This window comes from Schistocerca cancellata, chromosome 5 (assembly GCF_023864275.1).
Source record: "Schistocerca cancellata isolate TAMUIC-IGC-003103 chromosome 5, iqSchCanc2.1, whole genome shotgun sequence".
In the NCBI taxonomy this organism is placed as follows: domain Eukaryota; kingdom Metazoa; phylum Arthropoda; class Insecta; order Orthoptera; family Acrididae; genus Schistocerca; species Schistocerca cancellata.
Window position 1 is genome coordinate 426,466,964 of NC_064630.1, and position 27,844 is coordinate 426,494,807.

The following is a 27,844-nucleotide window of genomic DNA, read 5'->3' on the forward strand; positions in this document are numbered from 1 at the left end:
ACAGGTTATTTAAAATTAGGTTTATTGTTGATAAAATTCGAAGCAATGTACGGCAATGTGTTGGTGCACAGTATGCTTGAAACAGAAAGTGCACCAAGAAACGAGATACGAATGTAGAGCATGCAACATACCACTATGTGTAGTGCCATGTTTTGAGGCCTATCACACTAAACAAAACTATTAGCCGTCTATAATCACTCAGAAGAAAGAAGTGACACTGACATTGGTAACTTTCTAACAGTAAAGGAAAACAAAAAGGAAATAAAAATATAAAAAAATACAAAAATTGTACACAAAATAATTATATATATATATATATATATATATATATATATATATATATATATATATATATATATTTTTTTTTTTTTTTTTTTTTTTTTTAACTTCGCCAGAGCTGGTCCAAAGACCGGACCAAAAATAAGGATGGAAAATATATTCAGAAGGGTAAGAGATACTCCAACACTTATGATTTCTGACCTTGAAGCCCATTTTACAGAAGTGTTACTGCACTCTCAAAAACATGAACTGCATTTCCCAGATGCCATTAAATCTATTACATACGTTAAGCATTATATTAAAACAAGCATAGTGCTACATTGCTGATTTAAACAAACATCACGTTTGTTTGCATGGCCATCTTTCTCAGCAGCTCTAACAATTAATTATTGTTAGCTTTGCAGTCTTAATCTTACTGCAATTAATGAAGAAGAATTTCACACTAGATGTGTTTCGGTTTTATTTACAAAGCATGTTCTGTGTTCACTGGTTTTTCACTGGTTTTCCTGCTCCATGGCAACCTCCGCTAATACAGAGAGGGAAAACAGAGATGCGCAAAGGATGTAAACATGAAGCAGGAAAACCAGTGAACACATAAAATGCTTTGTAAATAAAAGTGAAGTGCATCTGGTGTGAAATTCTTTTTCATTAACTGAAGTAAGCTTAAGACGGCAAAGCAAACAATAATTAATTCTACATATCATTTATTATAGTGATTCTTAGCAAAATTCTTAGCAACATAAGCAGTTTGAATGCACATCATGTGCGTCCAGTAATTCATCTGCAGATTCACAGCCACGGAAAATGTATCGAGATACATCGTGTGTCAGTGATCACACTCAGAAGGTGAGACAGCCGCGGACGCCCTGGCTCGAGAAATATTCAGCACAAGGCGTGCTCGGCCAAGCGGTGAGCTCAGCCGCAGGCAACGGTCTGTGGGGAAAACTATTAGCACAGGTACCAGGATTAGGCAACCTCAATGGCGTGCTCAACCCTGCTAGATGAATGCACGGCTGCAACAGCCAAAGGGTTAAATATATGTCGTTAAGTGAAGTGCAGCAGCAGGCTAACCAGCTAGGAAAGTCGGCTGGCCATCTCAAGTAAGTTGTATCATTAAAGAAGTTGAAGTTTGCACACATACTTCACCACTTTAAGTTGTCCAAAAACATTAGAATATCATATGAGTATAGTTGCTGGTGATACACTAGCTTTGGGCTGCCAAGTTCAACAACACTTCAGTAAGGGACGTCAGTGACTCCATATGTTTACCTCAATCACCTGTTATTTTATTAAGGCAAGGAATTGTATAATGTAGTAATTGAGTCTCATGTTAACCAGATTAGTATAAAATACTGTATTAATGCAACTTTTAATGTACTATGGAACTCGCTTGAGCTTTCAGAAAACATTAAAAATTGGACATTAACAAACAGGCTCTTCTCAGGCAAAATCATATTCAACTATTTCCTTTACTTCAGTCAACCATTTCTCATTATGCATAACAATTTTTAAAAAATCCTTAAGACTATAAGTTACAACTTATACATTTTGCCTTGAGTGAACCATTACTGACGCATGCCAGCCACGGTTATTTCCTCTACATCTACATCTACATCTACATACATACTCCGCAATCCACCATACGGGGCACGGCGGAGGGTACCGCGTACCACAACTAGTATCTTCTCTCCCTGTTCCACTCCCAAACAGAACGAGGGAAAAATGACTGCCTATATGCCTCTGTACGAGCCCTAATCTCTCTTATCTTATCTTTGTGGTCTTTCCGCGAAATGTAAGTTGGCGGCAGTAAAATTGTACGGCAGTCAGCCTCAAATGCTCCTTCTCCAAATTTCCTCAGTAGCGATTCACAAAAAGAACGCCTCCTTTCCTCTAGAGACCCCCACCCGAGTTCCTGAAGCATTTCCATAACACTCTCATGATGATCAAACCTACCAGTAACAAATCTAGCAGCCCACCTCTAAATTGCTTCTATGTCCTCCCTCAATCCGACCAGATAGGGATCCCAAACGCTTGAGCAGGACTCAAGAATAGGTCGTATTAGTGTTTTATAAGCGGTCTCCTTTACAGATGAACTACATCTTCCCAAAATTCTGCCAACGAAACGAAGACTACTATCCACCTTCCCCACAACTGCCATTACATGCTTGTCCCACTTCATATCGCTCTGCAATGTTACGCCCAAATATTTAATCGATGTGACTGTGCTAAGCGCTACACTACTAATGGAGTATTCAAACATTACAGGATTCTTTTTCCTATTGATCTGCATTAATTTACATTTATCTATATTTAGGGTTAGCTGCCATTCTTTACACCAATCACAAATCCTGTCGAAGTCATCTTGTATCCTCCTACAGTCACTCAACGACGACACCTTCCCGTACACCACAGTATCATCAGCAAACAGCCACACATTGCTATCCACCCTATCCAAAAGATCATTTATGTAGATAGAAAACAACAGCAGGCCTACCACACTTCCCTGGGGCACTCCAAATGATACCCTCACCTCCGATGAACACTCACCATCGAAGACAACGTACTGGGTTCTATTACTTAAGAAGTCTTCGAGCCACTCACAAACTTGGGAACCAATTCCATATGCTCATACCTTAGTTAGGATTCTGCAGTGGGGCACAGAGTCAAACGCGTTCTGGAAGTCAAGGAATATGGCATCCGTCTGATACCCTTCATCCATGGTTTGCAAGATATCCTGTGAAAAAAGGGCGAGTTGCGTTTCGCAGGAGCGATGTTTTCTAAAGCCATGCTGATGCATGGACAGCAACTTCTCTGTTTCAAGGAAATTCATTATATTCGAACTGAGAATATGTTCGAGAATCCTGCAACAAACCAGTGTTAAGGATATTGGTCTGTAATTTTGAGAATCCGTCCTTCTACCCTTCTTATACACAGGCGTCACCTGCGCTTTTTTCCAGTCGCTCGGGACTTGACGTTGAGCAAGAGATTCGCAATAAATGCAAGCTAATTAAGGAGCCAATGCAGTAGAGTACTCTCTGTAAAACCAAATTGGAATCCCATCAGGACCTGGCGATTTATTTATTTTCAACCCATTCAGCTGCTTCACAACCCCAGGGATGTCTATCACTATGTCCTCCATACGGGAATCTGTACGAGACTCAAACGGCAGTATGTTTGTACGATCCTCCTGCGTGAAAGATTTCTCAAATGCTAAATTTAAAATTTCAGCTTTCGTTTTGCTGTCATCCGTTGCCAGGCCAGACTGATCAGTGAGTGACTGGATGGAAGCCTTCGACCCGCTTACCGATTTTACGTAAGACCAGAATTTCCTTGGGTTTTTAGCAAGATCTTTTGCTAAGGAATGACGGTGGTAGTGGTTGAATGCTTCGCGCATCGCTCTTTTTACAGCAGCATGAATCTCTACTAACTTTTGCCTGTCCTCATTCTCCCAATCTTTCTTGTACCGCGAGTGCAACTGCCTTTGCTTCCTGAGCATTCTCCTAATTGTGCTGTTAAATCACGGTGGGTCTTTTCCGTCCGTAACCCACTTTTTCGGCACATACTTCTCCAATGCGTGATTTACAATGTGTTTAAAATATGCACATAATTCTTCCACGTCCATCGTACTGGAAGTAAATGAAGTCGATTCATTTACCAAGTGGGATGCTAACAACTGCTTATCTGCTCTTTCTAGTAAGAATACTCTTCTAGTCTTCTTGACCGACTTTTTAACTTTCATAACCATAGTTGTAATGACAACATCATGAACACTAATCCCTGTCCTAACACTGACACTGTCGATGAGGTCTGGTCTGTTCGTTGCTACCAGATCTAAAATATTTTCATTACACGTTGGCTGTTGATTTAGCTGCTCAAGACAGTTTTCAGATAATGTGTTCAAAAGTAATTCACACAACGGCTTGTCTGTACCACCTGTAATGAATCCATAGACTTCCCAGTCTATACTAGGTAGGTTGAAGTCGCCTCCGACTAATATAGCATGATCCGGGTACTTCTGCGATACAGAATGTAGACTCCCTTTGAATGATTCTAGAACTGTCACGGTGGAACCTGGTGGCCAGTAACAACACCCCACAATTAACTTTATTTCCCCAAGCCCTGTTAAACATGTCGAGATAACTTCACAATCACACTCTACTTCGACCTCAGTAGAAACAATATTTTTGTCAACTGCAATGAAGACACCACCTCCTACGATGTCTAATCTGTCTTCCCGATACACATTCCAACCCTCACTAAATATTTCAGAACTTCCTATCTCAGGGTTCAGCCAGGTCTCAGTCCCGAGAATAATTTGCGTGCCACACACTTCTTGGAGGGCAGTAAATTCAGGAACTTTATTCCGAACACTCTGAAAATTTATTGCTAATATCTTGATAGCTTAAGTGTCTTTACACTGAGCACGTCCTGATTTACTGAGTGTTCATCAGGACACCTCGCACTACTGCCTAGCCTAAAAAAAACCCTTGTGCAAGCCACAAGTACTATGCTACCAGAGTAGCCGCTTCCTTTCCCACTTCCTTTAACTTGCTGGAAAGGTGAATTCCGATATTACTGCTTTGATGTTAACTGTTATCATAATCATACAACAAACAACTGACATCTAGTGTCAACTATTGATTATTTGCATCTACTGTCTAAGCATAACTGGCATCGGTTCGGAGCTGCAGTTAGTTATGGCTTGTTTAAATAAAGCATCATTCACTGTTATTGCAACTTATCAAATTTGTTTATAATATACAGTCTGTAGTACTTAAGTTGCTTTGACAATGCTACAGTTTAAAACAAAGCCAATTCAAACTTAAGAAAGTGACCAATTACAAATAAGTGATATGACATATGGTACCGTGATTCCTGTAAATATGTTATAGAACAAATTCATACCTTCATGTATTGATTAGCTACTTATGTACCTAACAATGATGTAACTAAAAAGAAAGATGATGAGAATTACCAAACAAAAGCGCTGGCAGGTCGATAGACACACAAACAAACACAAACATACACACAAAATTCAAGCTTTCGCAACCAACGATTGCCTCATCAGGAAAGAGGGAAGGATAGGGATGTAATTTCAACAAATGAGCTACACAAGCAAGATAAATTAGTGGAAAATATTAAATACAAGATTTCAGCATCTTGTATTAGGCTATATGGGATAATTTTTTAACCCTCACAATATGGGAAGATTAACAACCCTACTCCAGCTCCACTTTGTGAATTAAGACCAACAACTTAAGGAGTGGGTAAGACAATGTAGATCATGACCATGTCATAAAATATGTAAACAAGATATTAGAAATTTATTAGTTATTATAAAGTATAAGATATTACAAAATGACATCACACGAATAAACAGAAATGTGAAGTTTCTGATCTTAAGTGCATCAATGCCTACAGACATGGTTCGTCAATAGTTTGTGCATATTATTGATAAGGTGCAGTATTTTATCACCAAGTATTTTACTGCCTATCCCATGAACCTGAACGAGATCTTTTTACTGAATGGCTCCTTGATCGTGACCGTGACCGCTTTGGTGGTGGTGAGCGCGATCTGAAAATAAAAAGTTGTAAACATATAGTTTCTTAAAGTAGGTACACAATTATATATACAAAAATTAGTTTTAGTTCTCCTCTGTTAAATATGTAAATTACTCATTTGAAAACTGCTTCCTCATGCAACTATCAGGTTTCACTATTCATGAATGATATCCCTCCCTGTCCGATCCTTTCTTTTTGTGCTGTTACCTGTCATCTGTACACAGTTGGCAATAGTTGGCTTGGAAAAAATTACTTACAATGCCTGTAGCAACATTCCCTCATATCGCTTGAAAGCCTTTCTGGTAACAGCAGCTTAAAAAAATCCACTGGAAAATGACTGTAAATGACAAATTCTACAAAGTGTATAAACTGGAAAATTCCATTCAGAAAGTTATCAAATAACGAAGAGAAAGATGAGGTGGCCAGTACTTACCTTTAGGAAATGCAACTTTCAGTATAGTCATTAGAGTCAGAAAAATTAAATAAGACATTATTCCTCGCTTTTGGAATCACATGTTATTTCTTCTAGGAAGAGTCAAGGGCATGGTTCTAACAGATTGGAAGTGGGGAGCGAATCACTCAGAACTCAGGTTAAGAGAGAATCACTTTCACACTGAGGAGCTCCTTTTCACCTGATACAAGGTGTGTCCCTCTTTCCTACATCCCACATGCCTGGTACCTGCCCTCATCCCATACTATTTCCTCTTCTCTGTATTGAGAAAAGGACCTGTGGTTCCAAAAGCTAGGAATGATGACTACTTTGTGTATCTCTATTGGCTGTACTATGTGCTGCACCTTCTGAAAGAAAGTAATGGCCAAACAATTCCATCCTCTTATAAAAATTTACGTCAGTGATGACATCTGATTTCATATTACAACTGAATAAGATGTTTTGGCTCAGTGTTTTACGAAATACTACCTGTAAGGTACAGAAATACAAATAAGAACTTCAATTGTGCCCATACACTATGTTTGATAATTAAATATTTTTGGTAATCTTTTGATAAAATTAAATCTGTTATTACAGGGAACCTAGCTACAGCCATGATCTTAAAGAGGTAAAAAGCGTTATTATAACACCGTTAAAATCAAATGTTGCAAATATTACCTTCGAAGTACAAGAAATTGACTTTAAAAGATAAATAATAATAATAATAATAGATGATGAGGCACTGGCTATAAAGTTATAAGTCTTCTGTATACAGGATTTCATACACTGCTGATACACAAGATTAAAAACAACAGTTTAAAAATTTGTAACTAATGTACGCATATGATGCCTCTGCATGGAAGCAATATTCTAGTTTTCCAACTGCTACAACATCCAGATGCTTCGTCTTGTAACTGATAAGGTAATTGTGATTACTACACCCTGAACAAAGTTTTTTTATATAGGAGGACTTTTTCCTGCACATGGAAACATCAGAAACTATAGATAACTTGCAGATAAAAATTGCTCCTTTTTTGCCCCAACAGTTTAATCAATAATCAACTTCAAAGTTTTTATTTTATAGCAACACTGGAATCCGGAATCTGCCTGACTGGAATAAGCAGTTGCACATTGAGACCCAAAGAACAGGCACACGGAAGGTTTATTGATTTGTTGTACGCCACGTTCATTCAATGAAATTCACAAGGTAGTCTTGCTAACTAACCCTGGAGTTTCCAAAGTTACCAGCCTCTTTCATTTGGTTGGCTATTGAAACTTTCACGCATTTTGCAAATTATGTGCTTCATTTAGACAAAGCTGTTCCATGAAAATCTTTCTAATGTTATTACTTTACGTCTGTCTGCCTCCGGTAGCTGAGTGGTCAGCGCCACAGGATGTCAATCCTAAGAGCTCGGGTTCGATTCCTGGCTGGGCCGGAGATTTTCTCGGCTCAGGGACTGCGTGTTGTGTTGTCATAATCATCATCATTTCATCCCCATCAACGCGCAAGTCGCCGAAGTGGCGTCAAATCGAAAGACTTGCACCAGACGGGCGGTCTACCCGACGGGAGTCCCTCGTCATGCGCCACTATTATTATACTTTACGCCTGAATTAGCTTTTTCCTTCTGACACCTCATTTTCAAGCCACAGAAAAGTAGCGATAGCTTCATAAATATTGGTTTGCATATGTAACTTTTTGGTTTCTTTCAATATTATCTGTACATAGTTGGATTTTCGTCTTTAGACATCAGAAAGCCATCCTGTATATTGCAGCATATACTGGATGACATGTCTTTATCTGTCTGGCATATTTCCATGACTGATGGGAATCAGTCAATGGCTCAAAGCAAATATGATATTACATATACTCAAAATAACATTCCTCTTGCAACTGACATACAAATAACACAGTATTCTACTAAGTATAACTTACCTGTCCCCTCACAAGTTTGTCACAGAAAATCAATCAATATACCTACTAAGCCTTTGATATTTTGGAGAATACAAGAGCAACATTGATTTTCAACACATTAATGATAATTACTAAAAAAGAACTACTCAAACAGACAATATAATACTGAAATGCTTTTCAAAATTTGCACCACAACTTTGAAAGTGTTCAAAAGGCATGGCCTTGAGACAATGAAGCCTAATAACATAGCTTTGCTGCTCACTGCCTATGATAAGAAATGTAAGTAAGTCATGATTGGCAATGCACTGCAAGATGGATTTTATGGTCTGAGTGACAAGAGTGGTAATGGCTGTGACAAACCATTTTCTGATAGTGAAATGGGAAGATTTAATTTTAATAAGCAGACAAGATCACAGAATAGTTGTACTTGTTAACATATTGCACAAGTTCTTTTAGAGATGTGTTGATGATTCTTTTGCACTATAATAATGCTTCAGACTTTATCATAATACTTCATTACCTTTTATGGCTCTGAGCACTATACGAATTAACTTCTGAGGTCATCAGTCGCCTAGAACTTAGAGCTAATTAAACCTAACTAACCTAAGGACATCACACACATCCATGCCTGAGGCAGGATTTGAACCTGCGACCGTAGCGGTCGCTCGGTTCCAGACTGAAGCGCCTAGAACTGCACGGCCACTCCAGCCGGCCATTACCTTTTATGCTTTTGGTGTTAGTGTAATGCTTCACGGAGGTAACTTTGATGAGATACATTGTACCAATAAGTTTTGGATCCTTCATGAAGGGAAATTGGTAATACTGCTGATAGACACACTTCAAAGTAGAAAACTCCTCCATCCCTTCCTACAAAAGGATAACTCCTTTTTCCTATTAAATCTTGTCTGGTCTTTTCCCAAATCCAAAGTCATCTTCCTTGACACCGACCATCTCTCTAAGGCTCACATATAAACATTCATCTTAAAAAACTAACAATTAGCAACAACAGCACCACAATTGCTACCATCCCTTTTCTGCATTATAGATATTTTTGGCAAATATATATGGAGTGATTTTGCTAAATTGGGACAAACTGCAGGGAACAATCACCTGAGAGGGTAAGAGGAAAAAACAGTCATATGGACATATGGCCGGAAACTCTTCCAAGGGAGGTACACCCACTTGAAGGTGGATATAAAAGATCTGACTGTAACAACACCTGGTAACAACACCAGGCAGTCGGCCCGCCAGTAACGAGTAAGCCAAACAGCTGTGTGGAACATTCTCTATGACAGTTGTCACTCTGCGCATATCACTTACGAAGCACGCAGGCCTTACTACTTATAATGTGTGCAGGTCTTACCTCCATGGGGGCAGTTTTGTCACTGGTTATTCACACAGGCCATCAAGGTGCTGAGATTTCTGTCACCCATGCTATTCACAGATGAGGCTACATTTACAAGCGGCGTTATTGTCATCCTAGACAATAACCAACTATGGGCTACGGAGAATCCCCATGGTAGAAGCAGCAAATTATCAGCACAGGTTTAGCCTCAATGTGTGGTCGGGAATTATTGGCGACTGACTTGTGAGACCAGTCATCTTTTCATATCGCCTCACAGGTGAAGCATATCTGCACTTCTTGCAAAATGAACCTGCCTCTCTTGCTGGAAGATGTGCCTCTGATGGTACAAAGGGTACTGTAATAAGATGATGCCCAAGCTCACAGCCCTCTTGAGTGAGGAGTTAAAACACTAGTACAGACAGAACATTCCCACTTCTCTGGTGTGTTCTGAAGTATACCCCCCCCCTCTCTCTCTCTCTCTCTCTTTCACACACACACACACACACACACACACACACACACACACACACACACACACACCAACCACTTTCCTCAACACCTATAACCTCTCTCACAACCACACCACAAATGTGGTCCATAAACAAATCTCTACAATGATCTTCTATTCCAAATACAGCTCTCACTTCCAAATAACCCAAAAGAACCCCCATCCAATATCACCGCTGAATGAGTTAAACCATTGCTCCACTAAGACTATTACACTCACAGGTCAAGCCCTGAAACGAGACCATCCTCCTTCCATTGAACTTCTTCTAACTACCTCAACATTTCTGTCTAAACCGTGACATTCCCAGATCATTACCCCTACTTACCAGAGGATTCATACTCCTGCAATTATTTGTCCTACGCAACAAGATCCACCTTACCACTAATCAATCTTACATCAACAAAAGCAGAGTACCATGTAAAAAAACCTGATGTTTATGAACTAACATTTGCTTACTACATGGCTTTGTGTATAGGAAAGGCCATCACAAAAACACACTGGCTGAAGGATGAGTGGTCACAGAAGAACTGTCTCACTACAGGATATCAAGTGTTCACTTGCTGGATGTGGTCTATGGCATGACTCAGAAGACCACAGCACTTTCTACACCACCCAGTTATCTTAACCAGTACTAGTTTTTTAAACTTTTTATGCGGAAACTTGCTCTCTAATACAGCCTCTAATCTTTCCTGCTCTCCGGGGTATAGCCTCAATCCACCTATCCCTGCTTTTCCAGATATGGTAGTTCATTTTACTCAATTACTTTCTAGTGTCATTCCCCCTGCAATGTGTAGTGATATCTAAGTTTTAGTGATGTCTTTTCTGATGTTACATGATTTTCAAAGAAGCTGATAGCAGGACGATGGCTGCAACACATAATTAGCAATATAAATTGCGGCACAAATAATGGAGTCTGAGGAGCAAAATGGGCTTAAAGCAGGACACTCGCACATGGATGGCTTATTTGCTCTTAAAAACCTCACTGAAAAGAGGCTAAAAGGGGAATGAAAGTTTACTTAACATTTATTGATCAGCACGAGGCATATTATTCAATCCTACTAAAGTAAGTAGTGAGTTGCAATGCAAAATTCTGGTATTGGTAATATGTACGTCCAGGCAACAAGAAACTTATATGACAGTTGCATCAGTATGGTTAAAGAAGGTAACAAAATTCCTCCTGAATTCTCCACAAATAAGGGTCTACGGCAAGGGAGCTCATTAGCACCAACTTTATTTAATGCATATTTACAAGACTGGAAGAGGAAATGTTGTCGAATAGGAGTCCCTGTATGACACGAAATACTGTATACTTTACTTTCTGCCTCTGACCAGGTTCTGATAGTGGGAGACAAAGAAAAATCTATCTGCCTGTTCAAGAAACTGTACGAAAAATACTCAACATTTGGTGAACAATACTATATTTACCCAAATGTAAGCCGACCTCAAATGCAAGCCACATCTGAGAAATGATACTAAGAAGGGGAGGGGGAGTTTAAAGTGTAAACAAATATGGCTCATCATGTGAGGGACAAAGAATAAAGTGTCCCCACCTCCCAGGGACTTGCAGGAAGTAGTACTTACTTGCAGTAATTTGCATGGAATTAATTTTAACCTTTCATGTACTTAAAATTACTGTTACACTATAAACACTGACAGCAGTGAGAATTCATGATAGCTATCGAAATAATCTGAGTGGAACTAGGGCAGCTGGGGTCACTAAGACTTTGACAGACTGTACTGCATACACCTCGTATTTGAGTTGTACGTTAGTCTTTTCATAAATAAATGTCATCTTACATTTTTTTCTTTCAATGAATTATAAGGTTTTCATCCAAGAAAGTTACAGTTTGGCTTGATGGAGTATTGTATTTGATTTAAGGGATATAAATGTGGCACAGAGCAATCTCCATATTCAAGACACTGATTTGTATAGTCACTGATAGAGATTAGAGAGGGTACTTTATTAGATGACTTTTTTTTAACATTCTAAACAATATAATTTGTCTACACAGCATTATTTCCAGTACAAGTGATCCATACAAAGTGTGAACAGCAAGTATTTTCATCATTGTGGAAAATCCTTTTCCTGCAATATCTCCTACATACGTTTTCTTATTGAGTCAGAGAAATGCTAGTATAAAGTCTCCTAAGGATGTCAAACTCTTTTACCATCTAGCAGGGCAGTACTTTTTTTTTGCTGGGGGAAGAGGCTCTCGCAGGTTTACAGTAGATCAGACATATGCTTCAGAGAAACCACCAGTAATGTAGCAAACAAGAATACAAATTTACAACACAAAATATAAAAAAGATGGAAATAACTATAACATAAACACATACGTAAGAAACACACACCATGTCTCCTCATTCATGGTAGCATAGGCTCACCAACTTGCTGGATACTGTTACATATCTACAAAGAAAATGACTTAGAAATTAAAAGCTAAAGTATAAAACAGAAATTTTATTGCAGTGTTGCACATGTATACATACTGTTTTTAATCATTACTCAGATCGTTCTGAGTCATCACCACTCGATTCCTTGTTGATACTGTCTTTGTAGATAGCATCATCCTATGTGCCATCAAGTGGAAACAAAAAAATTTTTAAATGCATTATGGACAGTCTTACTCAGGATACATCTCCAAGATTGGTCAATCCACTTACACACTTGAGGGAAGCTTGCAAGCTTAACATGTAGTGCAGGCGTTAACTGTCTATCTTCTCTCATTAGCCGTTGTGGATACATATTTTTAAGTTTTCCTTAAATGGTTTGTTTAAACAAACATCTAATGGCTGCGTAATTGATGTCATCCCTCCTGGAATTACAGCCAAATCTACCTCCTCTCTACTAATTCCCTCCTTACAGAAGCATGAACTGCACAAAGATTTGCTACAAGGATATTTAGCAAACATAGCAAGGCACCAGGAAATGTTGCCATAAAAGTTTAGTCCACTCTAATACCACGTCCTATGTGAACCAGCCACATTCGTTAGCAAGTAAACAACACTTTTTGGAAATACTTCAGACTTGGATAACATCATGCAGTTAGTAACAATAAATCGTGGCAGTTTATGGCCATCAGCTATACAAGCATGCAAGACAGACACGCGTTGCTTTTCACCATCCGCGGACATTATCCTGACAGCTCTGTTCCCTGTTGCTTCTACTGTATTATTTGTTGGCGTATCAAAATATACTTATCTGACCAAGAAGATACCTATTTTCAGTTTGACATCTGATTATGAAATGCCAAAAAATGATTAGTTCTTCCTCATAGTTTTCAGGCAGCTTCTGTACAACTGAAGTGCGCCTACGAAGATAAAATCACCCATGTTTCACGAAACAGCCAACACAGTTGCAGCTTCCATTGAATTAGTGATTTCCTGCTGTCAAGCAACTTCATGTCCTTTAACTTGGATAATTTCTACACTTACAGATACACACTTATATCGTAGCTCCCTAACAAAATCATTCAGCATGTCTAGTATATAATAGCGAGCACATTTTGGCCCAGAAATGTTTTTCTATAGCTGGAACAAGCTATAAGCTGTTTGTTTTGCTGTCTCCTTGGTCTCACGTTACTCTCATTGATCCTGTGTCACTGACCTGTGGCATGATCAAGCACTGCTCTCATTATCCTAGAGGTCAGTGGAAGAAACACAAATGACAGTTTTGAACATGGCTGCCTTTCAGTAACCATGTGTGTGGTTCAATGGTGAAATTTTTTAATATACTGACCTAGGTTTCGACACTTCTAAGGCTATCTTCATAAGAATGAAATTTTAACAACCATAAAGTTACATTGCGAGAAGGCAATAGTCACAGTTCTGATCAGACTTGCTCAAGCCAAAAATTAAAAAGGCTGGAACATTTTTAATTTTTGACTTGAGCACATCTGGTCAATACTTTGACTACTGCTGTCTAGCAACGTATCTTTACGGTTGCTAAAATTTTCTTCTAATGAAGACATCCCTAGAGGAGTCAAAACCTAGGTCAATATACTAAAAAATTATTTGCAGCTGGTAGGCTGTGTTATTTCTCCACTGAAACACAAATGAAGTTGGGGTGGGGAGGAGGGGGTTTGGGGTTGGTGCAGTCATTGCAAGTAGCGCAGATAGCATAAGATCCATATCAATAACCAGCTATGGTAGGAATCTCTCATGGGAGTAACAAGGTTCTGTAAAAGCTCATTAATAAGGGCACTCATGTTCAAATGGGTAACTCATAATTATGATATTACATTAAGACAGTGAAATACTTATTATGTTACATTGCGAATATTAGCAGCATTGAGAAACTTGTGACGACAACCTCCAAATGGATCTGGAGCTGTCAAAATGTAAAACTGTACTTACCATGCTTGCAAACTTCTGAAAGTTTCTTAAAAATGTCCTTTTTGTTGGCGTGTATGTAAGGAGACTTATCTTTATTGATATGAATATATGAACAAATTCCAAATTCAAAGATGAGCAACCCACAACGAAACACTAACACAATGACTACAGTGGCAAAGTAACTACTTACAGCAGCTTCTAGCAGCATTTTCAGAACTTCCTGCGGCTTGCACCTGAATCTAAGTCACAGCCGCATTTTTGGGCCATGGAAATTGGAAAAAAAGATTGGCTTGCTTTTGTGTAAGTGCAGTAAACACATAAATGACTGAAAACATGCTAGTGGGTGGCAATGAACGAGAATATTTGGATGTAGGATTCAAATTAAAAATGGATGTACATCTAAATATTTGGGTATCACTTATACAAAAAATGGAAGAGGCACCTGAGAATCACAAATAAAATAAGGCAAGGGAAAAGAGTAATTGGTCACCTGGTACTCTTTGTCATGGAATGACAAAAATACAAAGGAAACAGAGGTTTTTAAAAGTCAGTCATATAGAGCACCACCACATATGACACTGAAATATGGCAGCTAACCAAAAATGACAAAAATATGTTGATGACCCTTGACAAAGAAGCTGTCAGATTTCCAAACTGGAACATATCAGAAATGAAATGATACTATTTGCCATGCCACAGCTTTTAACTTGGAATGGCCACCTCCAACGCACGAATAATAACCAACGGCCATAAAAAAATCTATGAATGGACACCAAATGAGCAAAGGAAATGTGGAAGATGATTGCAAGATGGGAAAGTACTAAAGTTGACAAGCAGAATCTGTCAATAAGCTACACACACATTATCAGTCTTTGGGGGGGGGGGGGGGGGTGATGTTAGTATGAAGTCAACCTTAATGTCCAGTGGAGATATGGAGAAACTACACAATCTTATAAATGTTTTCACATTGATCAACACACAAATTGAATCAGAGTATTAAGGTTTTGTTTGCATAATGAAACTATGTATGTAAACTTAATACTGCTGCTTTTTGTTATGTTATTCACCCTCTTCTGTCCACAGACTTCTGAATATATGCAGTTATGTTTGAAATACCCTAAATTATCCTAGTTTAGAAATTAAGTACAAAATGGTATAAGATAAATGAGTTTTGTTAGCACCAAATGAAGTGCAATGAAGAATAATCAAATTTACACAAAATTTTAAGTATTAATTTATCATTTAATCAGATAAGAATTAAGTTAACTACGCCATGTTTATACCAAAATGCTCAGTGGATTAGCATGGATCTAATAATTCTTTATTATTTTAAATTGGTCAACTGATCTGAGAGTTGCAAATTTCTTATAATTTACAGCGGAACCCATCAGTAAACACTGCAGCAGCTAGGAGGGGAGCATCGGAAGCTGCAACCAAAGAGAAGTGAGCCCACTGATATTTTGTTGGTTAGCATAGCTTTGAGGGTTGTATTTGGGACGCAATGGAGAGGAGTCTTGTTATGATCACAGTAAAGAAAGGGCTTGCTCTTAGGTCACAGTACAGTGAAGATATGTTGGACTTAGTTCTATGTAGCATACAGCTGCATATACTGTCAGTTACTATACTTAAGAAATTCCATTCTGCGAATGGATCCAAGTTATGGACTTAGTAAAGTTTAGCTGCATTGGTGGTACACAGTGAAGCAGCTCAACAATGAACTGAACTTAAAAATGTAGTACAACAATATTTGAACCATAGCTTACTGGTTGCAGCTACCAACTGCTGGAAACAGTTATTCATTTCCTGTGAGATATATGCATTTTTGATTAAACCTTTGATTGCTATGGGCATGCTCTTTGTATTCCATGGATAGTGCAGCTTTATTGTCACTGTACTGCTTGCCTAATGCTGCTATCGGTGCTGTGGGTTGGCATTCCGGTTGCTGTGAAATACTTATCATCTGATTTTAAGGAAAATTTCTGAGTTAAAAGATTTGAATTCTGCACATTGTAGTGTCTGATATTTTAACTCAAAAAAGGACTGAATTTCTTTCCGTTATTCATCATCATAGTTGTGCGGCAATCAAATTACACTATGTGATCAAGAGTACTGGACACCTGGCTGAAAATGACTTACAAGTTCGTGGTGCCCCCCATCAGTTAGGCTGGAATTCAGTATGGTGTTGGCCCACCAGCCTTGATGACAGCTTCCGTTCTTGCAGGCATACATTCAGTTAGATGCTGGAAGGCTTCTTGGGGAATGGCAGACCATTCCTCATGGAGTGCTGCACTGAGGAGAGGTATTGATGTCGGTCGGTGAGACCTGCACAAAGTCGGCATTCCAAAACATCCCACAGGTGTTCTATAGGATTCAGGTCAAGACTCTGTGTAGGCCACTCCATTACAGTGATGTTATTGTCGTGCAATCACTCCGCCACAGGTCATGCATTACGAATAGGTGCTCATTCGTTCTGAAAGATGCTATCGCCATCCCTCAATTGCTCTTCAACAGTGGGAAGCAAGAAGGTGCATAAAATATCAATGTAGGCCTGTGCTGTGATAGTGCACATAAAGCAACAAGGGGTACAAGCCCCCTCCATGAAAAACATGACCACAACATAACACCATTGCCTCCGAATTTTACTGTTGGCACTACACACGCTGGCACTGATGTCGTTCATCGGGCATTCGCCATACCAACACCCTGCCATCGGATTGTCACATTGTGTACCGTGATTTGTCACTCCACACAACGTTTTTCCATTGTTCAATCGTCCAATGTTTATGCTCCTCACACCAAGCGAGGCGACATTTGGCATTTACTAGCGTGATGTGTGGCTTACAAGCAGCCCCTCAACCATGAAATCCATGTTTTCTCACGTCCCGTCTACTTGTCATAGTACTTGCAGTGGATTCTGATGCAGTTTGGAATTGCTGTGTGATGATCTGGATAGATGTCTGCCTATTAAACATTACAACCCTCTCCACCTTTCGGCAGTCTCTGTCAGTCAACAGACGATGTCGGCCTGTATACTTTTGTGCTGTATGTGTCTCTTCACATTTTCACTTTACTATCACATCAGAAACAGTGCACCCAGGGATATTTAGGAGTGTGGAAATATCGCAGACAGACATATGACACAAGTGACACCCAATCTCCTGACCACATTCGAAGCCCGTGAGTTCTGCAGAGCGCCCCATCCTGCTCTCTGACGATGTCTAATGACTACTGAGGTCACTGATATGGAGTACCTAGCAGTAGGTGGCAGCACAATGCACCTACTATAAAAAACATATGTTTTTGTGGTTTTCTGGATACTTTTGATCACATAGCATAAGTAAATCACTGCACAAAATTTTAAAAAGTTTGCAGAGATAAAAACGCAATTCATGAACTTTGTGTAAGGTTGATTTCAGCTCATACACTGTTGTGTATGAAGTGTAGATAAGATACCAATATCTTAATTAAATTTGAGAGTGGGAAGATATCTTTACAGATCATTAGTTTTTATACCTGGTGGATGATCGTGTGTGCTGTGTCCAATTCCATCCGAGCGCTTCGGGAAATGTGATCATAACCTCTATACTTCATAAACAGTTCAAGACATGGCAACGAGGTTTTTAAGTGTTGCGTATGTTGTATGAGAAACACTCAGACTTTTTTTTCCACCAAGGTATGACAGTAAGTCATCTGCAGCAATGAGTATCAGAGGAATGGGATGCACAAACACACCAATAGTGCTCAAGGTAAACCCAGAGGCCACATTTCAACATGTCCTCAGCCCCTGGGCAATGATGGAGGATAACGACTTAACTCATCCACAGCAGCCAAAGAGTTAATAAACAAGTCTTAAAAAATTTAACCTCTGCTGTTGCATAATAGTAATTCCAAACCTCTCCATTTGATGATTTTATGCAATTAATTTTACATTATATGTTGTTCTGGACTACTCTGAAACAATGTATTGACATATGTGGACTGAGGGGCAAAAGTCTATGAAAATCTATCATAGATCCGATTACATATCCTTAAACTCACAAGCAAGGATTAATTTTAAAAGGGGATGTGAGGCACTGATTCCAAGATCAGAAGTGGACAAGACTTTCGCTTCACAGTTAAAAACATTATGGGATTTTTTCCCCCAATTCATCTGCATTAATTTCTCTACATTAGTGACAACACTCTTCTGCACACCACAGCATCATCATCATCATCATCATCATCATCATCATCAAACAGCAGCAGATTGCTGCCCAGTCTGTCTGTCAAAACATTTATGTATATAGAAAGTAATAGTAAAATAGTAGAAAGTAATAAATCGCACCCCCTAGGGCACTCCTGCCGATACTCTTCTCACAGTTTGCAGGGTATCGTACGAAAAGGGCAAGATGAGTTTCACATGAATGATGCTTTCTAAATGAGTGCTGATCTGTAAACAGAAGCTCTGCTGCCTCACAGAAGTTTACTATATTTGAAATGAGATTAAACTGATGTGAAGGACATGGATCTGTAATTTTGTGGGTCCATTCTTTTACCCTTCTTATATATAGAAGCCAACTGCATCCCCCCCCCCCCCCCCCCACCCTGTCACGCACCGGGCAAGAGATCTGCAATGAACAGAAGCTAAATAACAGCACAATGCTGTAGATTACTCTTTGTACAAATGAATTGGGATTCCACCTGGGCTTGGCAACTTATTTGTTTTCTACCCTTTGAGCTGTTTCTCTACATCAGGAATGCCTATTCCATGTCCTCCATTTGATAGCCTTTATGACAGTTGAATATTTTACAAGACAGACGTCACAGTCTATATTCGGTAGGTTAAAGTCACCTCTAACTGTTATCACATTCCAGTCCATGCTCAGTAGGTTAAAGTTGCTTTCAACTGTTATCGCACGATTCAGTTATTTCAATACTACTGAGTGTAGGCTTTCTTTGAATGATTCTTAAACTGCCACAGTGTCAGGTGGCTGTGAAACATCTGATAATTAAGTGGAGTTCACCAAGATCTGTTATAAGCATCAAGATAACTGCACAGTCAGACTATTTCGACCTAGAGAGACAGTATTTTTGTCTAATGCAATGAACACTCCCCCTTCTATGGTGTCTGTCTTCATGACATCTTTCCTGGAGGACAGTAAATTCAGGAACTATGTTATGAATACTTCAACAATTTACTGTTACAATTTTGACTTTGTCTGTAGTCTGATTTTACTCTCAGGTGAGTCCTATGATTCACTACTCCATAACACAGGTCCAGAAATCTGCAGCCAAGACTATCACAAAACCGACAGAGCTTTTAGTAGAGACCCTCCACTCATCTTCAAATCGAAGTATCCTGATCGATACTGGGAATGATGCTGTAAATTGAAAGCACACAAGGTGTCAGTATAACAAATCTTTGAAGAGAGATGTGGCAGCTGAATTTGCTATAAGTGGGACAAGCTTTGAGGAGAATTTATTCATGGGTAGAGGTTTGACAGTAAATATGGTCCTTAGTATGTTTTTCTGGGTCAAACAGTGTTTAACAACCGACTGTAGAATTAACATAATTACTTGTAACTTTGGCAAGAACAGGGTAAAATTTAATTGTGTGTCATCAGGGCCAAAGTTCACAGCAAACTTTTGTTTAATACATGAGACAATAGACACCGTGCATATAACTGAACAAATTAAAGATAAGGTACCCAGTGTTATGAATATTTCAGATGTACAGAGGCAGGAATTGTTCCATATACTGTACCAGATCAGTGATGAGCTCCCTGAAAGACCAGAACAGTTATAGGGTATTGAGCAGCAGTCAGGGTTATTGTTTGTGTTGTATACATTTTCATCCATTTTTCATATTTAATGTATATTGTTTCTAATTAGTTTAGCAGTAAGAAAATGTGACGAGTGAGAGTTATATTAATAAGTGCTACACACAACTGAATTTTTTTATAAAAGTGTACCAGTGTTTTGGTCCATGCAGGTGGTAATTCCACCATGCGATTAAACTAGCAGTAAGAGTACAGTACTTCATTAAAGTTAAATTATTATGATCAAAGAGTACAGTTCCTTTATTTCTATTGGATGATTGCAGTAAGATTGGAGTGTGCTGTGGTTTAACTGCTGTCAAGTGTTTATAGCTGTGCACATCTGCATGTACAGTAATATGATGGCAATCTACATATATTCTGTGATGAATACATTGGTTTTACTTTATTTTAAAGTGAGATGTGTCTTTAATTATTTACACTGGTAAATGTGTATGACATTTAGTTGGGAGATATTCAATTCAGTATGGGAAGCCACATGCAAACTTTGTACAAACAGATGACTCACGACGCTTTTTATTTTTGTAGCTTACAGTCCAGTGGTCTTACGTCTCCAATCTGAAAGTTACAAGTACACTGCAGTGTAAGGAAAATTCTGGGTGCTACATCATCTTGGTTGAAGCATTACATCTATATTGTTTCTCATTCATTTCTTCCAGTTGCCTTTGACTGAGTTCAAGTGCTGGTGCTGTTGAGCCACTCATGTGACAACCATAGTCTAATTGGGACAAGACCAGGGCCTGGCAAATATGGGGGAGAGTAGTGTGATCCACACCACAAGAGTTGTGTGGCAAGGAGAGATTATTAAGCTTTCACATACAGCTGGTCTTTAGCCAACAAATGTGGGACAGCCATGTCAGACTTTGATAAAAACAGGAGTTCCAAACATATGGATTGCGCAACAATGTCCAAGCATTGTGTACACAAGTAGAGTTCTGGGTATGACAGAAGCCCACAACACGTGTTTTCGAGGGAGAGAATTGGAAGCTACTTGAAAAAGTCCAAGTGGAAGTCATTTGAATGGGGTCTTTGAACTGGCATTTAGCCAATGACGCATACAGACTGGAAACGATAACAAACCAAAAGTCACTGGCATAAAGCACACAGCACAGGTGCCCACTCATCCAATGGAATCACTGGCTAAATGATGCTGATGAAGAGTTAACACTTAGCACGAAGTCCTGAGGAATGCTGTTTCTTGGACCCATGAGGAGCTCTAACTCAAAACAACTGGTGGGATAAAAACTGATGAATAAAAATTAGTAGGGTGCCTCAAATATCCAGTGATGGGTGAGTAAAATGAGAAGTCGCATTGTACATCTTATGTAGGTGAAAATGAGGTTTTGGTAGATAAAAAAAGGGTGTCATAATTCTGTTTCCATCCTAACCAGATAGTCAATTGTGTATCATCCCTCCCAGAAACCTCACTGATAGGGGGACAAAAGACCCATTTACTCAAGAACCCAGAGTAATTATCCTGTCATGCAGTTTGCAGAGCATGTTAGTGAGGCTAACTGATTCGTAGCCATCAATGGATGTGGGTTTTTTGCCTGGTTGAAGGTTCAGGACAATGACACCATCTTACCAATGAGTAGGAAAAACAGCTTCTAGCAAAATCTGGCTGAAGAATCTTAGTAGATGGAATCTTTGAGTAACATTCAGATATTCAGTAATCTGATTTTGAATCAAATTGTGGGTGTGGGGCCGTATTGTGTGACTAGTCAAGAGTCTGATGCAGTTTCCCCATCAGTAAAAGGATCATTATATAATTTTGCATAACAGGAGATAAAGGATAGGGAGATGTCTTGAACTTGTCTTTTATGTATTCAAAGGGTAGCCAGATAAGAGGAGGATGCCGATGCTATCACAAAGCGTTCAGCAATAACTGAAGCATCGCTAGAAAGACTACTGTGAAGGAAGAGAGCAGCCTACAAGATTATGGAGCTTGGCCCACACCTGGGATGAAGAGGCATATATTTCCAGGAAGAAGATATAGTGTACTCACCATTACTTCTTTCTGTTCGATAGGGATGTAAGATGAGGTGCTGAATTAAAATTCATGCCAAGGCTGGGACTTGAACCTGGGTCTCCTGCCTACTGGGCAGAGATGCTAGCACTACATCACTGTGAAACTGTGGCTCTCAAAATGCCTTCTCTAAAACAAACCTTAATTCATACCTTCGGCTCATTTTGCCCTAGGCATTAAGGAGGGTATTAGACTAAGGTATTCTGTGCAGCTGTTTGAGCCACAATGCCATGGTGGTGTAGTGGCTAGTACATCTTCCCAGTAAGCAGGAGACCTGGGTTCAAGTCCCAGTCATCACACAAATTTTTCATTCAAAATGTAATTCCATCCTTCTTACTGTGTTTACTCAGACAGTGAGCCTTAGTGTGAGGTCACTTAAAAGTGATGAGAATGGTCTGTGAAAGACATTGCTTCAGATTCTGAAGGGTCCTCCGACATTGTTGGATTTAAGCAGTCCAATGAAGTTATGTAAGAGTCCTACCTGGGGGGTAAATAAAAGTTACAGATGGTGATTGCTGTGGTTATTTGCACTTGCACTACTATTGCTTCCAATGTGGTACACATGGGAATCCCCTCACTGATGACATCTGTAAAAGCCAATGTACAGACCCCTCCAGATGCTCTCTTAGGGGCAGAACGATTCTGACAGGATACAAGGTAACTCTAAGGAGTTATAGAATGGTTGGCAGTGAAACATATTTCTAGGAGAGCAAAACAGATGGCAGAATAGGAGGAAAATAGTAGCAATTGTACAAGCATGTGACAGTAGTATCCATTGCAGTTCCACTGAAATATCACTTTTAAGTTTGTCCTGGTTAGGCATGGAGGGGTTGGGAGAACAAGTCATGCCCCAGAATCATTGTGTCACATGTAGGAGTGGAACAGTATCAGCAAACATTGGTTCAGTGTGTGTGTGTGTGTGTGTGTGTGTGTGTGTGTGTGTCAGGTCGCAGGCCGTGTGTGTGTGTGTGTGTGTGTGTGTGTGTGTGTGTGTGTGTCAGGTCGCAGGCCTGGAGACTTCTTCCTTTGGCTGGATGCAGGGAGTTGAGGTTCTAGTAGATGGTGCTGCAGGAACTGTGAGAGGGAAGGCCTTTCACCCCCATGGTCTAATTTACTTGCACACTACTGGAAGGTAACATCAAGGGAGTAAATATGCTAGGTATTGCTGTTGACCCAGTCACAATAGCTGCAAAGGTCAATCTAACTGAGAGCTTCAAAATACAAAAGGCAATCTGAACCCTTCAGTTCACAGATTTTGCATAACAAGGTAACAGACTTTGGAAATCTGGGAGGGTGGTCATTTCCGCAATTGGCACATATTGGTGGCAGCACACAAGGTGAATTTTTGTGACATGACCAACTAGTCTCCACAATTCAGGTTGTACGTACACCAGAGAAACCTACATATGAGCTGTTGACATTTAAAGCACCAAAATATTGCTTCACATCACAGCAGTAAACCATGATTGTTACCACTGGAAATGACCAGTGCCAACATTGCTGTCTGGCAGGCTCTACCCAAGTTCACAACTGGGTAGAATTTAGCATTTTAATTAAGATGTAATCACTTCACAATTTATTAAGAGAAGAGATTTCCCTAAATATGTTTTCAATATTCTCAATGAAGAACAATGGCTTAGTTGAGAGGAAGGATCCTCCATCTGCCCAGGTACAAACTAGGAACTGAGGGAAGTTAGCCACTTGCGTTTGTTTTCCTCCCATGGCATAGCCAACTAGGGTAAGTTTCTAGGATCATCATGAGACATACGCAAGAATTTCAGTCTGCCTGGAAGGACTGTCAAAGCCTTATGGCCCATGGCTGAAAGCTTAGATCCATTCACTGTGACACATATCTGGCATTATGCCACCTAGTCCAAACAAGGGTTCTCCATATGGATGCCAGCCAGCTAAAGCAATGTAACAGTCGAAGCAGGAGAATTAACAGCTTGGGCACCAATAGTGTGTTGCCTATATAGTCAGAGATTACCACAGTAGTAGCCTCTGACTACACAGGGAACATAAATTGATGCCCAAAGCTATTACTTCCTCTTTTACATTGCTCTGGCTGGCTGTTGCCTACAGCCCAGCCACTAACACAGTGTACTGGGTGTTGCTGCCCTTCAAGTATGATAGCAACCCAACAGCAAATCACACCTCGGCAGCCACCATAGCACGAGGTGGCACTACGTTTTCTGTATATAGTGATGCTATTGTTGGTATTACCTCATCTCCACACATCACATGCGACCATCACGTTTTGCTTGCATTCTTTTGCTGGGTGGCTTTATAGGACACTGCTTGGCCCTCTCCAGGCAGTCGACATCAGCAGTTCACAGATGTCTGAGCTTAACACCGGTGGTCCCTCACATCGGAGTTCCATGTGCCCAGTGCGCAGAACACTCCAAGTTCATGGCCCATCAGTCTGAGCCTACAACTTCACATTCTGCGTCCAAAGTGCTGAGAAATCATGAATGCATCAATCACAGACTATGTCCACTTCGGACATTTCTTGACTTTGTCAGTGACAACTTATTAGGACTGACCAATACACTAAGGACACTACGGAACTGTTACTATGCACTGTGCCATTCACATATCAAATCTGGATGACCTTTTCGTTGTGTTACTTCTGAAGCTGCTTATGTTGAACTTGCCTGATGTGTTAAGTTAATCAAGTTCCACTGTTCTTTAACCACCTGGGCCCATTCATCCATTAGTAGTATGCAACACCCACTACAGGACTAACAACCACCATACAGGTACAAAATGACACTTAACATGGACTAACTAAATGCTGGATATTGGGCAATATTACCCCCACAGCCCACACTTCTGAAGAAAAGTCTGAACCAGTTGGAGGTTACATCCATATGTTGGGACCAAACCTAACTGAAATAGGTGGTATAAAGTAGTGAAACCAAGTGAGAAAAGCTCCATTAGATGTTCTGTAAACAAGCCACGCTGTTATCACGGAATCTGTCCAACACACAAAATATGAGGAAAGATACAGTCAGAGAGTAAAATGACAGCACAGCAAAAAAAGTACCATAGCAATGGTGTTGGGGGACCATGCTCACTATGCATGCATTTGCAAGAGAGCTGTGAGCCCACTGGTGGCTTGCAATTACACTGTTATCTCTCCTTATACAAAAGAGCTTTTGAAGCCATCTGTCCAAATTCTCACAGCAGACACCTTACTTTCTTTGCAGCACCACAACATTTAAATTTTCCTTGGACAAATTCTATGTCAAATTTACTGAATACCTATCTAACACTTTCACTTTCAGATGTTTGAGAAAATTACACCTGTCTGTCTCCTTTGCTGAAACAATACATAAGGCTAGTGTGATGTAGTGACCTCTAAGAATATTTTTTGTAAAGTAAAATTGGAAGTCTCTTTCTTTAGGAACAGAAGAGCTCAAACTACACTGCTTGTGAAGTTTTCATTCTCTTCACACCCCAACACTCACAGAGTTTTCACTCTCATCACATGTAATAAAACCTAAAAGAAATAAAGAGAAAATGCAAACTACTGCAAAATAATGCTGTTTTGAAGAAAAGGTTTCAACCAAAACCTGTGCAATCTGTATTGAGAAACAAGCACTAACCACTGAAAACATGCATTCTAGTCCGAAGCCCCAAATAACCCTCCATGTCTACATACTTCTGACTGTCATTAATAATTGATTGTAATGATACAACATGGAGGTCCTAAAGAAAGTGCAGCAGTGTAATTGAGCAGAAAAAAATATGTTTCTACTACACAAATGTGGCTGAATAGTAATGTCAATGTGGACAGACATTCAAAAATAAAATCTGCCTCTTTTAAAATAATGGCAGATCATCGGGCTTTTGCAAATGCATATCCCACACTATTTGCAGTTCTTACTGCATAATATAATTTCCATTTGCCTTAATTGCTTTGGCAAAAGCTTTTATAAAGTGCAAACACATATCTAGCTCAGTCCTCAATGAATTAACATAGGATGTACATACATTTCGAATCATAGGAACCACGCAAGCAAAATGTCACACAGTGAGATAGGGAGTTTTATGAGGGTAGTTTGGTAAGTCTGGCAGAAAAAGTTTGTTTCGCAAAAAACTCATCTCACTTATCAGCAGTCTCCTTTGAGAGATATACAACTGGACCAGCAATCCATCTTTTTCATCCCATCGGAAAAACAGCTTCTGTCAAGACTGCAAGATATTTGTTTTGACTGCAACCATCACTTCTTCATTCAATGAAAACCTCTTTCCAGCAAGACAAAATTTCAAGTTAGGGAACGGGAAGAAGTCACTAGGGGCTAAGTATGGTGAATAGGGTGGATGAGGAACCAATTCAAAATCTAATTCATGAACTTTCATCATTGTCATTTCAGACATGTAGGATGGTGCATTATCCTGGTGAAAGAGCACCTTTTTTTCTTTGTGTCAACCTTGGTCTTTTTTCAGTCAATACATTGCAAATGATCCAACAATGCGGCATAATAGGGTCCAGTTATGGTTTTGCCTTTTCCCATGTAATCTATGAGAATTATTCCTCGGGAATCCCAAAAAACAGTAGCTATCACTTTACCAGCTGACAAACCAGTCTTTGTCTTCTTCAGTGCACTTTCACCAGCCCTTGTTCATTGTTTTGATTGCCTTTTGACTCTGCCACATAATGATGGATATGGATTCTTTCAACAGTTGAATTGGCACAAAAATCCTTGCAGACTGTGATTAAACATCACCAGACATTGTGCTGAAATCTTAACACAGATGTGCATTTGGTCAACTGTGAACTGTGGCATCCACCTCACACACAGCTTCTTCATAGACAATCCTGCATGCAGGATATTATGCACTTGCTCAGTTGAGCTGCTTACAGTCTCAGCAATCTCACAGAGTTTTATTAGGTGATCTTACCTTACCACATCATGGATTTTGTCAATAGTTTCCTTTAGGGTGGCCCCATTGGATGGCCAGAACTCACTTCATATTTGGTGCTTGTCTGACCACATTTAAATTCATTAATCCAATAGAAAATGGTCTTTAATGATGGTGCAGAGTCCACATGAACTTCATCTGATTCAATTTTGATTTGTGTGGCAGTCCAACCCTTCCAAAAATGAAAATGTTTAATAACAGCAAGAAAATCAGTTTTCTCCATTTTCAATCGCAGCAGACACACTGACCAATTCAGATGGCTGTCAACAATGAACTGTATACTGAGCATCGTTTAAATTCTCTATACAGTCCTTGGAATAATCAAGCTTACTAACCATGAAGGTGCATCAAAAATGTCCCATTCTTTCATGGAAATTTACCAGACTTGTCAAACCACCCTCGTAAATATCTATTACCAATTGATTCCCTACGTAATAAATAACTAAATATGGCAACATGTGTTGCAGGTGCGTCTAACAAACATTTTACGAGTGGTAATCATTTTCTCACAAGTAAAAATAATTACAGAAATGAAGTCATGAACTATGATATATAAATACGCTGGCCTAACATTTTAGAACATTCTGCATATAAAGTTCCACCTAATTAGTCCAGTTTTTATTTTTGAAATACCCAGAAAAATGGAAGGCAGTGGAATGAGAAAGATGCATGTAGTCACTGCTGGCGACATTTAGCAAATCG

The 27,844-nt window shown here is 39.5% G+C and overlaps 1 protein-coding gene across 2 annotated transcripts in view; it reads right to left on the minus strand.

The window, feature by feature from the left end:
- Positions 1–5,584: 5,584 nt before the first annotated feature.
- The window catches only part of LOC126187611 (RNA-binding protein 1-like), a 37,274-nt gene continuing 15,014 nt past the window's right edge, over positions 5,585–27,844 (minus strand). For both annotated transcript variants that reach the window (XR_007537770.1, XM_049928803.1), the window contains one exon: positions 5,585–5,854. Coding sequence is in view for 1 of the 2 variants with exons in the window: in XM_049928803.1 (XP_049784760.1) it covers positions 5,764–5,854 (91 nt within the window). In the remaining variant the exon portion in view is untranslated. The remainder of the gene's footprint in view (positions 5,855–27,844) is intronic.